The sequence below is a fragment of the Arvicanthis niloticus genome, chromosome X (genome assembly GCF_011762505.2).
Source record: "Arvicanthis niloticus isolate mArvNil1 chromosome X, mArvNil1.pat.X, whole genome shotgun sequence".
NCBI classification, from domain to species: domain Eukaryota; kingdom Metazoa; phylum Chordata; class Mammalia; order Rodentia; family Muridae; genus Arvicanthis; species Arvicanthis niloticus.
In genome coordinates, this window is record NC_047679.1 from 97,593,243 (window position 1) to 97,605,799 (window position 12,557).

Consider the following 12,557-nt stretch of genomic DNA (forward strand, 5'->3'; position numbering starts at 1 on the left):
CAGAATTGGTTATGCATCCCAAGACCCACTTCCAAAACCCCACTTGTGTTATGGAAAATTTCCTTTTGTTTGGGTTAATCTGATGGACACTACTTAATGTTATATTTCACCACAGCTCATTGCTAAAGTGAAAGAATTTTCCCCAGAGAACTAGAATATATAACAAATTATATACAATATGCCCAGTTTTTCAGAGTTGGCTGAGTTTATGGCTTTAAAACCTATCAGAATCATTCTGGAAAATGTACTAAAGATTTTGATGGCAAAGAATCAGTCATGAAGTGCAAGCTTATAATTAATAGATTTTTTGGTGAATCTTTTTAGAATAGTGTATTTAGAAACATACATTTTCTATGATTCTTATGTTATAGTAGCTTATGAAAGTGTTTTATCCAAATCTTGCAAATCTACAGGCAATGAGGACTTGAAGCCTGTTTCTTGTTTATTCCCACTTCGAACTATAAATTCACCAGCTTGTTTGTGGTACAGCCTGTACAACTGACTGGGAGTTCTTGGGAAAGGGCACCATGTTCTGAATAATTCAATCAATTATGTTCACTGGGTGCTGGGGAATAGCACAGGGTAAGAGATTTGAAGTGAATCAACTCTTCTGTCACTATTTATAACCATTTCAGTTGGGGTAAGGATATCAAAATATATTGTGTACTGATAGATGAGAAGGCACTATTTTCCTTGTTTCTCATACTAGTAAAATAAATGATTGCCAAGAATGGGTGAATGGTAAAAACTAATGCAGTTGGTGTGTTCTAGAAGGGAAATTGTGGCTTATAAATTTACTCATATAATTATTTATAATGCATCTACCTTAAAGTCCATTTTTGCTGCTACTAATGTTTAACTCTGTTCAGAATACTCACTTATCTAAGTATGTAATGCATATTTTGTTTACCTATTTATTTTTTAAAATACATTTTTTTTTTGCCTTGTAACTCTACTTGGTCTAGAGATTACTATTATGTGAACCAGGCTGTCCTTGAACTTGCAGCAATTTCATGCCTCTGCTTTCAGAATTCAGTGATCACAGCCATGGGCTCCTATGCTGGGCTTAGTGTATAAATGCATATTTAAGAGACAGGTCCCACTGCCCTATCTTTGAGATGAGGAAATGGAGACACAGAAGGAAAGGATAAAGAAAATGAAACCCATCTCTCAACCTTAGAGCATGTAGCAGAGTGGAGATCAGGATATGGGATACCCAACATTAGCACTGATTCTAGACCACTGTGGCATTCTCCTGCTCTTAGACACTTACAGGAACTGCCTGCTGCTCTTTTGCCAGGCGAGAAAATTAATTCTGAAAGCTGCAGAGAGAAACTCTGATCCCCAGTTCTGTTGAAGCATTATACTATTTTCTCCTTCCTGGATTTTTTCCATCAGCTGCAGTAGTGGGGATTTACTAAGGTTTGTCCAGGACATTTAAAAAGTGTATGATAAGCCCCTGTTACTAGAAATAAATATTTTAAAGCAGGAGCAATGGGCTTTGCTGAGGAGTGTCCGGTTTCTGGCTATTGCTACTTCTAGTGCATTATATTACTTTCCATTTTAGCAGCAAAATAGCTGCTTAAAATGGTAGAAGATGCTGGGTGTGGTGGTGCACATACCTTTAATCCCAGCACTTAGGAAGTAGGGGCAGGCAGATCTTTGTTCCAGCCTGTTCCAGACCAGCCAAGGCTATCAAGTGACCCTGTCTCAAAACAAAACAAAACAAAACAAAACAAAAAAAAGAGGTGGGTAGGGCCTCTCAAAATCATATGACTATATATATGTAGTAAACTTTTTCATAAAATTACCCTTAAAAGTCAATGTAATTTTTATCAGTTTTATATTAATAAAATGAATCACTTTTGGAGATACAGATATAGTCCAATGTAGATAGAAGGAGTGTTTCTTCCCAGAAAGGTTTCTCATGCCCCTGTGTAGTCTCCTTTACCCACCTTTATGCAGCCTTGTGCACCCAGGAAATCATCCATCTGATTATCACTGAATAAGTTTTTATCTGTCCCAGACTCATCATAAAAGTGGAATCCTGCAGCATGTATTCTTGAGATTGGTTATTTATCCTCAGTATGCTTTTGAGATTCATCCCTGTTGTGTAGAATTCCTTTTCTGTGGCATTCCACTGCATAATATCCCAGTTTTATTCATTCATTTACTTGACCAATTTCTGATATATTTTACCAGTTTGGAGTTACAGCAAATAAATCTGCTGTGAGCATCCAGGTAGGATGTGGAACCATGTCTAGAAATACAATGGCATTGCTGTAGGGTAGGTGGTATGTGCTTCACTTTGTGAGATCCCACCAAAACACTGCTATGCATGTTTACAGTTTCGCATTTATACCAGCACAAGTTGAGTTTATCGGCACTTCAAAATTTGTGTTAAAAGCCTTTCTGTTTCTGTTCTAGACCCATTTTCAAAGATATTCAGGGCTCTCTGGATCTGGATGGGAGATTTTCCCCTTTGTATAAACAAGATAGTAGCAAGCTTTCAAATGAAGATATTCTCAAGTTGCTATCAGAATACAAAAAGTAAGTGTGTGACATTATTATACTAAATGAACAGAATGGATGAATTATCAAATTCCCAAAATAATGAATATGTTATATATAGAAAAAAATTGAATACCTGAAAATTTGAGATTGGTACCAATAAATTATTTGTCAAGTTCTACAGGAAAAAAAAATTTATTAAACTATTTGATATTTAAGTTTCAGGATTTAAGGGTCCAGTGTTTAATAATGTATACAACAAATATTAAAACAAACAAATAGAAACACTTCATCTATAGTAGCTGAGAAGTTACATCTGCAAAGTAAGATGAGAATGTGGCTTAATTCTATTTTGTGAAGAAAGAAGTAGGTATAATGGTACTGTTTTGAAGAAGAGAGTAGTTCATTTCTGCATCAAAAAGAAAAGCACTAATAAATTCCATAAACATAAAAAAAATTGAGATTGGATTTCAGGTAACTAATACATGTAACAGTCATCATTTTTTACCTCTCAACTATTCTTGTTTTCTACCTAGGCCAGAAAAGACAAAGTTGCAGATTATCCCTGGACAGCTGAATATCACAGTGGAATGTGTTCCCGTAGATTTACCAAGTAAGAATGTATTGCAAACAAACATTGGAATCAGAGCTTGAGTATTTATCAATAGTTTACTGCAGATTTGCACAGTGTCTTAATTTCCTAGGGCTTCTCTAACCAACAAGGGAAGGGAGCTACCTAGCAAAGGATGTTTGGGGTCATATGCTGCAGACTGAGGGCATCCTATATATTGTAAAGGCCTTGAGATAGAGGCATTCTTAATTTGTATGAATAGAGAGGAAGTTGGTGTGGCTCAATGGTAGGATGTGGTGGGAACAATGGAACAGGAAATGGTAGTAGAAAAAGAATATAGAGAATTGTATAGACTGGCAACACCTTAGATTTTTATTTTAAGTACATTCAGAAATCACTAAAGGATTATACACAGGAAACAATGCCCACTGCACATTGAAAAACATGCAAGAGTAGAATAGATTATTTTTCCATAAAAAGATTCATTGAGGGGAATAGAGAAATGACCCAGTAGTTAAGAGTACTTACTTCTCTTCCAGAGGACCCAAATTCATGTCTCACCACCTATATTTGTCTGCTCACAACTCCATGTAACTCCAGCTTTAGAAAATCTGACAACTTAGCTTCTGCAGGCACATGAACACATGAGCATGCACAGAGAGACAAACAGACACACACACACAGAGAGAGAGAGAGAGAGAGAGAGAGAGAGAGAGAGAGAGAGAGAGAGAGAGAGACAGAGAGAGACAGAGAGAGACAGACAGAGAGACAGAGAGAGAGAAGGAAATCTTATTAGATAATTAAAATATAGGCAGGAGTTTATGCATATGCACACAGATTTTTTTCACAGTGTTCTTTACCTTAGAGGAAACTTAGAAGCTAACAGAATCAAGATTGTCAGTGTGCTTCAAGTATTTATGGCACAGCATCACCATAAAGCTTGATGCAATGATTGAAATTGTTGTTTATAATTTGTTCAATGAGATATCAGATAAACAATCAAGTAATCAAGGTTGAGTTGTGTACACACCATGGGACTTTCACTTTGCTGTGTAAAATATACATAGCGAGAAGACTAGAAGATAACACATGCAGATATCTGTGCTAGTTTTCTGTGGGTAGTACAATGCAGTGACTGATTGTGATTCTAAATATTTAATTTGTGTCTCTAGATGGTCTATTATTAGCATGCATTGTTTTAGTAATCAGAAAAACAGCAAGTGTAACAAAAATGATGTGTCCTTAGGCTCAGTTTAGCCTGCGTTTTCCTTGTCCACCCCATGACTGGACAATAAAGAAAATGTCATAGCCCTAAGTATTGCTCATGGCCTCTCCTATAATGGCAGCTTCAGAAACACATATGGTTCAATTGCTCCGACATTTTGTGTGTTTTATTTTATTATGGGTAACACATCATAGGGTCTATAATTTCAAAAAACTTCCATTATTTTTTAGTGAAAATTTGCACCTGCACCAAGTTAACTTTTTCAAAGCGATTCTCCATGAGCTAACTGGAAGCATAAATTTACTCTCATTGCTTTCCCTGATACCAATAAAAACTTGCAGCAAAAGCTAAAATTGTAGCCACGGGGGGGGGGGGCAGAATGCAGTGGGTTTCTTTGCAGAGTTTGAATTTGTCAAAATTATGATGTGTTATATTTGGCAAGTCATTCAATGTTGAGAATGAAATCGCAACCCATGTCTGGTGTAAGGGTCTCATGAAAATCAGCACTCCGTGGTGTCCTTTTTGGGTTGTTTAGCTTTTTGTCACCAACTAAGAATTCTGTTTTGAAATTGTTCTTTACAAACACAATCTATGTATATTTCTACAAAGGCAGGAATGTGTTAATGACCATTAAGTTACATGCTTATTCTTGTCCTACCATAGATTGTATTACCTCTTCATATGTGCCCCTGAAGCCTTTTGAAAAGAATTATCAAAATATTACTGTGGAGATTGAAGAGTTTGTTCCAGAAATGACAAAATATTGTTATCCATTTACTATTTACAAAAACCATCTATATGTCTATCCCTTGCAATTAAAATACGACAGCCAGAAGTCATTTGCCAAGGTAAGGAAACTGTACATTCTTGGATCATGCAATATTATTTATTGATCATCTGCTCACTGGGTGACTCACTTTGGCTGATTAATGATTTTAGGCTAGGAACATTGCTGTCTGTGTGGAATTCCGGGATTCTGATGAAAGTGATGCATCTGCGCTAAAGGTTTGTTCATGGTGGTGATCCATGTGTATTTTTGGAAGAGATTGTGGAGATGAAAATTTAGTACTTGATGGTGTCATGTTCTAAGTTTAATGTCTTTATATTTCAACAAGAAAATGCACTAGAGTGACAAAGGTAATATTTCATTTCCTATTATTACATGTGAACTAAAGGGTCTGTTTAAATGATCTATATTACAAGGTAGGGTGGATATGCAGCTGGGAAGATGGGTGAATTTGGGCTAGGAATATCTATCTATATGGTAATCCTGCTCTGTAGTATGTACAAGTCCCTAGGTTCCATCTTGAAAATAAAAAAGTGGATGAGGTTTCCTTATTGCCTTCTGGCATTTGCTCCACTTGAATTTGCATTGCTTAGAGGCCTAATCACTAGGTCATATTTTAATGACTGGATAGTTTGTAATGTTTCTTTCAGGGGACCTTATAATTTACTATTAGGAGACCTTCAACTCCTTTCTCTTTGAAACCTGAACAGGCTTGTTGAGCTGACAGAAGCACAGTATGAGGGCTTTGATCTGAGCTAGGACTTCTGCTCCGTGACTGGTCAAACAGTGCCTCCAGTCTTAGCTCTGTGATCTCTGCAAAGCAAAGTCTCGGTAGCATGCAGTGCAGCCATGAATACCCATCATGATGCAGTGCTTTTATTGTTTCACTATAAACTTTTTCTTCTTAAGCCCAGTGATCAGAAACCTGAGACAGAAGCCCCAAACCATGCAGCCATCACAAAGTGTGTATATGGTTCCTTGCTTCTAGCTTGAATCCAAAGCAGTCATGTGGATTGGTGTTCATACTCTAACCCACTCGAGAAAGATACCCCTGCACTCCCAAGTAAATTGCTGAATATTGCACTGCCCCTATGTTTGAAAGGAGCTCCCTTTCCCCCTATGAGAGAGAACATTAAATTCAATTAAGGATTAGCTGGCTCAAATACAGTGGAATATTTTTCCTCCCTCTGCTTGTCTCTTCAGTAGAGATGAGAACAACTAGTTCCCTTTCCTCCCTGAAATATCCTTTGAGTATCATATAGAAACCCTTAGGTTACTTCTCAGCAGTTCTTGAAAAAAAAAAAAAGCCTTGACAACTGTATTTCAGGAGAACTGGCTGTGGACTTGTGGAGTCTCAATTTCAATTTCATTTCTTAACTGGCCTAGAAGCTCATTCTACAGTAACGGTGGAGCAGTTAGTGACTTGGCATGCTAGCTCTGTATTCGCCCTTAAGCTTATTGGGCCAATGGAAGTAAAAGTAAATCAGAGTGGTCATGATATGGGAGCGTTCCAAGGAACATAGAAAGCCTTACATCTAATACCAGAAAACGAGTGATTTAAAATAATATGTGCTATAGAAAGTGTCAGGTTAAAAATGTAAAGAGAAGCTGAGCACGCTTTTAATGTCAGTACCTGAAAGACAGAGGTAGGGATGCATTCAGTTCTCTGAGTTGATGGTGAGTCTGGTCTTCATAGTGAATTCCAGGCTGGCCAGGGCTACATAGTGAAACCTTGCCTCAAGAAGCAAACAAACAAAGCTTTATGATATAAGAGAACAGTAAGCTTATCTGTCTGCAGCCTAATAGACATTTGATTTTTTTTTAATTTTTAGGTTGTTTTCTGTTTATTTTTAAACGTACCTTTTTTAAAAACCCACTGAACAAGAAACATCTAAAAAGAAAATTCTTGCTAAGGCCCACCTTTCTGTCCTGAAAAGCCAGATTTTAGAGAGCATCTCTGTCCTAAAGGAGAAAATATCTGCAGCATCCCACTGTCAGCTAGTTAGGAGAGCATACCTTTGGTGGCCAGATATTGGAAAGTGTTCTATCCCTAGCTGAGTTAGGCACTCTCTGGAATGCTGTCTGTCTGCAGTGGCTGCCTAAAAGCTTGGGCACTTTCAGGCTCATGATAGCAGCTGAGTGGATTCGGCCACGTCCCCTACTCTCACTACTTCTAAATGTATGTGGTTCAGTAGCAACTTGTTTAAAGACCTGGGTTATGGGTAGTGACTGTGTTTCCTATCTTTTGCAGTGCATTTATGGAAAACCAGCAGGGCCTGTTTTTACCACAAATGCTTATGCTGTGGTCTCTCATCATAATCAAAATCCGGAGTTCTATGACGAGGTAAAGCCCTGACATTTCAGTACTTATAAAATTCAGTGCTTGCTAATTCCTTTCTAATTTTTTAAATTTTCAAGACATTCATCTGCCCATGCAATCCCTGAATGTTTTGTCCGATTAAAATTGAAAATGTCACATCAAAAAGAAGGGTTCCTGCCTTCATGGTATCCTATGATGTCAGGGAGCAATTTACTTACAGTGTGAAAGGCTTCTCTAGTTAAGATAGTACACAAGTCTCAAAGAGGACCTGCAACTCTGGCCCTCCACGTTTTTCTCAGACTGGTTCTGTTTTAATGAGGAAGTCACTGTCACTTTTGTGGTCTCCATTTCTTCAGCATTCAAATTAAGAAATCCAGAGCCAGGCCTGGTGCAGTAGGCCTGGAATCCTGGCTGTTCTGGAGTATTATAAGTTCAAGGCTTGTCTGAGCAACTTAATGCAGATGTATCTCAAAATGAGCATTAAAAGGGAAACATAAGCCAATCATGGTTACTCACTTGTAATCCCAACATTTGAAATGCTGAAACAGGAGGTTCCGAAGATCAGAATCACTCTCAGTGACATAGCAAGCGTGAAGCTAGTTTGGGCTATATGAAAACGTGTCTCAAAAATTATTGAAAACAGATCTGGAGATGGAGTTCTCAGGTAGAGAACTTCTCTAGTATACACAAGGCCCTAGGATCAAATCCCAGGGCCAGAAATTAGATAATTAACTACATAAATGTGGGTATAGGCAATGAAATTAGAAAAGAGACTACCAGGAAAGAGGTGCTGAGGAAGAGGGAAGGGGAAGGGGCAATAGTGAATACCTGTGAATGAAGTAAGTCAAAATGAAGCTAAGGGGATAGAGGTGAGGGTGGAAAGATATAAGACAACAGGGACATAGTGGGGGCAGGGGAGCTATAAAAAAATTGTCTTTGAATTGTCACCATAGGGAAACTTAATACTTCAAGTGCTAGTTTTAAAACACAAATACATAAATAAATATAAAAACAAATAAACTGGTAAAATTCCCTAAATCCAGACAAGCTTTTCTGAAAGGACAGACAGCTCTTTCCTCTTATGGTTTTAAGTGGTAAGGGGCAGCTTGTCTATAAGTGAAGCACTGGATGGAGAAAGCTGTACAGCTGGCTGTCACAGTCCCACTGGCTCCCCTGCCCACCTTTCTGGAAGGGATATAAAGGGGAGTGCTGTAGCCTGGTGTTCCCTTCTAGTCTCTCTGGTTCTTTCTTTCTTGCTCCTTCTCTATCTCTGTATCTCTTTATATTGCCCAGTGTGCCTAGTCACAACCTCTTCTAGCCTCTATGTATTTGCTTATCCAACTCTGCAGGATGCTTTTGATTTAGTATTTGCATGTGGCCTGAATGGGCATCCTGGGCCAGATGCTGTGCTGTTTCTGCCTAGGCCCCAAGGTCTTCATTCTTGGCTTGGTGTGAAACCATCCCTCCTGCTGTCAGGATTTCTCCTGATCCACCTGCTCTTGTATGGACCCTTCTGCCCCAGCTCTGGGCCCCACTCATTCTTTTCTCAATGCACTTCCCCTGGTTTCTTTGGGGATGGGGAAGGAATTAATAGTGTCTTGAATTTTTGCTACCCAGGGGGGAGAGTATGTTCATGTTTATGTGCAGTAGAGCATTAGATGCCCAGATGGCCTGGATGCTGTGAACAGGCATATTCGATAATGAATATACCTATAACAGACCTTGGTGATAATACTCCCAACCATGGCTTTGTATGCACTATAATTGGACCAAATGTCCATCAACATGCTGGTTCTTATATGCCTCTCTGTAGCCAGTACCAACCAGTGCAGAGATCTGAACATAATAAATGAGACATGATTATTTTCAGAGTGTCTTAAATAATAATTTTTTATTGATTCATTCACTATATATTGACTAGGAAAGACAGAGAAAAAGAGTTATTTTCATGTGTATCTATATGGATATGGGCATGTGTATATTTAAATTTTTGTTTGTTTCTTATCTGCTAATAGGAGATATAAGCATATAATTGGTTTCTGATTAGAAAATTACTTGAGATTGATTTTTATAAGCATCTTTTGAAAAAATAAAATTAGAGGAACAACAACTTATGTAATGTAGGTTTTCAAATTCAATGTTCATTTTAAATAGATTGCACTGGATTATGCTATCCCTGGGTATGAGAATGTAGTTATTAATCTACTGTTTTATAAAATCCTGCTTTAAAGTGGAAGCTGGGAAAATCCATTGAACTATACAGAAAGAAGTAAAAAAATCCCACAACTTAAGAGAATAGTAGTGTCATACTGAAACTGACCAGAAAAATATCTGAAGTACATTGAAATGATACCTGCTATTTGGCCACTTGGCTTATCCTTCAGGGGTTAATTTTGGAACAGTACAGTGAAACTAAGCTACATGTCTGACAGCCCAACCTAACAGCTAAAACAAAGCAAAACAGAATGTCATGTGTAATATCTCTACCATTTCAGATCAAAATTGAGCTTCCCATTCACTTGCATCAGAAGCATCATTTGCTTTTTACTTTTTATCATGTGAGTTGCGAAATCAACACAAAAGGAACAACCAAAAAGCAAGACACGGTGGAAACTCCAGGTATGTGTACTGCTTATTTATTTATTTATTTATTTATTTATTTATTTATTTATTTGTGTGTGTGTGTGTGTGAGAGAGAGAGAGAGAGAGAGAGAGAGAGAGAGAGAGAGAAGTGTGGTATTGGGTATCAGACCCAGGGTCATATAATCTTTCTCTAGGATATAAAATCTTTTCATCTCATTGTCAACTGCTTCACTCCTTGACCAAAAAGTATATTTCTGAGTTATATAGTCCATTGCTAAGCCAAGCACATTGGTGTATACCTGTAGGCCCAAAGTAGAGCATTACTGGAGCTCAGGAGTTGAAGACCAGCCTGGACAGCAAAACAAGCTTCATCTGAAAACAGTTCATTGACAAAAGACAAACTATACATTGATTTTATTTTATTATCATGTGTATCAAATATCTTTGTCCAGATGCTCACCAGTGCAGCCAAAGTACTTTAAGCAACATCCAGTAATAATGCTGTGCTTGGGGAGAAACACATATTACAATACATGGTTGTTGTTTCTTTTATGTAAAATTGCCCAGCAACTAGAATTTTCTAGTTCTGCTTATTGGGGAACAGAAAAGTAAGCTCAGAGCCAAGGACATCTGTGAGCTGGAGGGAGACTGGGGACTGCCTGTTGCTAATGAGAACAGATTTAATGAAGCTGAATAAGCTTTAGCAGTGAGGCACCAGTTCTGGTCCCATGTCACAAAAGCCTGAAATAAACCAGTAGAAGACAGCTTTAGGAGACCATCCAAGGACTCTGAGCATAGCCTGTGTCACTTCCACTTTACAAATGTCATCCACCTCAGGATGCATTCGTTGAGCAAATATTTCTGCATATTTTTTAATGAACTATATTAGTAGATACTATGGAAAATGTAGTAAAAAATCTAATATAGAGCTTATCTTAGAGTTAATATTGATGTGATAAAATACTGTGATCACAGAAACAACTTGAGGAAGAAAGGGTTTATTTCAGTTTGTAGCTTGTTCATGACGGGAAGTCAGGACAAGGACTGAAAGCAGGAACCTGGAGGCAGGAACTGAAGCGAAGACCACAAAGGAGTGTTGCTTACTGGCTTGTTTCTCATGACTTGCTCACCTGCTTTCTTATAGCACTCAGGACCACCAGCCTAGGGATGGCATCACCCACAGTGGCTTGAACTCTTCCCTCCTCAACCATTAATCATTAATCAAAAAAAAATGTTTTTGATAGACATGCTTATAGGTCAGTCTTACGGAGGCATTTTCACAATTGAGAGTGAATCCTTCCCAAATGTCTTTAACTTATGTCAAGTTGACAGAAAAACCAACCAGGTCAGAGCTCATCATCATTGAGCATATAATCTAGTTAACTTCATGGGTCCTATGTAGACAGTTCTATCTAATATGAGATAGATAATAGTGAGCACTGGAAAGGTTGTAATGTGTGAACACAGATGAGTGAGTGACTCAGTTAGAGGAAAGACAAGTGTCTGTGTGACTCAGGCAAAGCTTTCAGAAGATGGTATTGGAATGAATTCTTAAATGACGAGATTGAGCTTGGGATGCTATGATGGCAGGAAGGTGGGGTGTTCTGAGATGAAGGAACAGCTTTTACAGAGTCAGAGTATTAAGAGGATAAGGACAGAAAATTATATGTACTTAACAAACATAAGAGCCCAGGATGCTGAGTGAGGAACCACAGGATGTTAGATTGAAAAGCATTATGGAAAGCCTTGAATGCAAGGCAGTGGATCTGACTTTATTTTATTACCAGTGTGGGACTATTGAAAGGCTACTAACACCAGTATGAGCTGTTTTGGAGGAAAATGGACCAGGAAGCAAAGTAAAGGGAAGTATGAGTTAGAGCAGGAAGAAGGAAGGAAGGACAGAAGGATAGCATTTGGAGACCTATTTAAAAGGTTATATAAAGGAAGAGCATACACTATGACCATATCAGGAAGGAAGAATAAAGAATTACAGAAAAGGAAACACAAGTGTGAAGGCTTATATTTGTAATTGTAGCACTCAGAAGTCTAAGGCAGGAGAAATGCCATGAGCTTAGTGCTAGCCTATGCTATAGTATGAATTTGTCTTTTTAAGAATAGGAAAGTAGAAACTTAAGATTTATCTCCTCTCAATGAAAACCTCTGTAGGTTCCTTGTGAATATACTCAACCATTGGTGAATTAAAAATATTATTTCGTATGTGTGTATGTGTTCACTGTGTATGAACACATACATGCATGATCAAGCCACAAGTAGTCTCCAGTAAAGTTCCCTAGATGGCACCCAGTCTTATTGAGACAGGGTCTCTCACTGACCTGAAACTTGGCAAGTAGGTTAGGCTAGCTTCTGAGAAGCTCTAGGGATTCATCTGTATCCATAAGTGCCCTGAACTGAGAATTGCACATCACCACACTTGACTTTTTCAAAGATTTGGACTAAAGATTTAACTCATGACCACAAGCTTGCATAGCACTTTACCAACTGAGCTCTCAGCCCAGACCCTATAAATGTTATCCTTTAAAATTGCATCTGAAGCCGAGGG

The 12,557-nt window shown here is 38.1% G+C and overlaps 1 protein-coding gene across 3 annotated transcripts in view; it reads left to right on the forward strand.

Annotated features, from left to right (window-relative positions):
* Window positions 1-12,557, forward strand: part of Dock11 (dedicator of cytokinesis 11) — a 179,296-nt gene that overhangs the window by 79,984 nt on the left and 86,755 nt on the right. For all 3 annotated transcript variants that reach the window (XM_076918872.1, XM_076918873.1, XM_034485270.2), the window contains exons 15-20: window positions 2,428-2,550; window positions 3,048-3,124; window positions 4,971-5,155; window positions 5,247-5,312; window positions 7,346-7,438; window positions 9,910-10,033. In XM_076918872.1, the coding sequence (XP_076774987.1) occupies window positions 2,428-2,550; window positions 3,048-3,124; window positions 4,971-5,155; window positions 5,247-5,312; window positions 7,346-7,438; window positions 9,910-10,033 (668 nt within the window). The remainder of the gene's footprint in view (window positions 1-2,427; window positions 2,551-3,047; window positions 3,125-4,970; window positions 5,156-5,246; window positions 5,313-7,345; window positions 7,439-9,909; window positions 10,034-12,557) is intronic.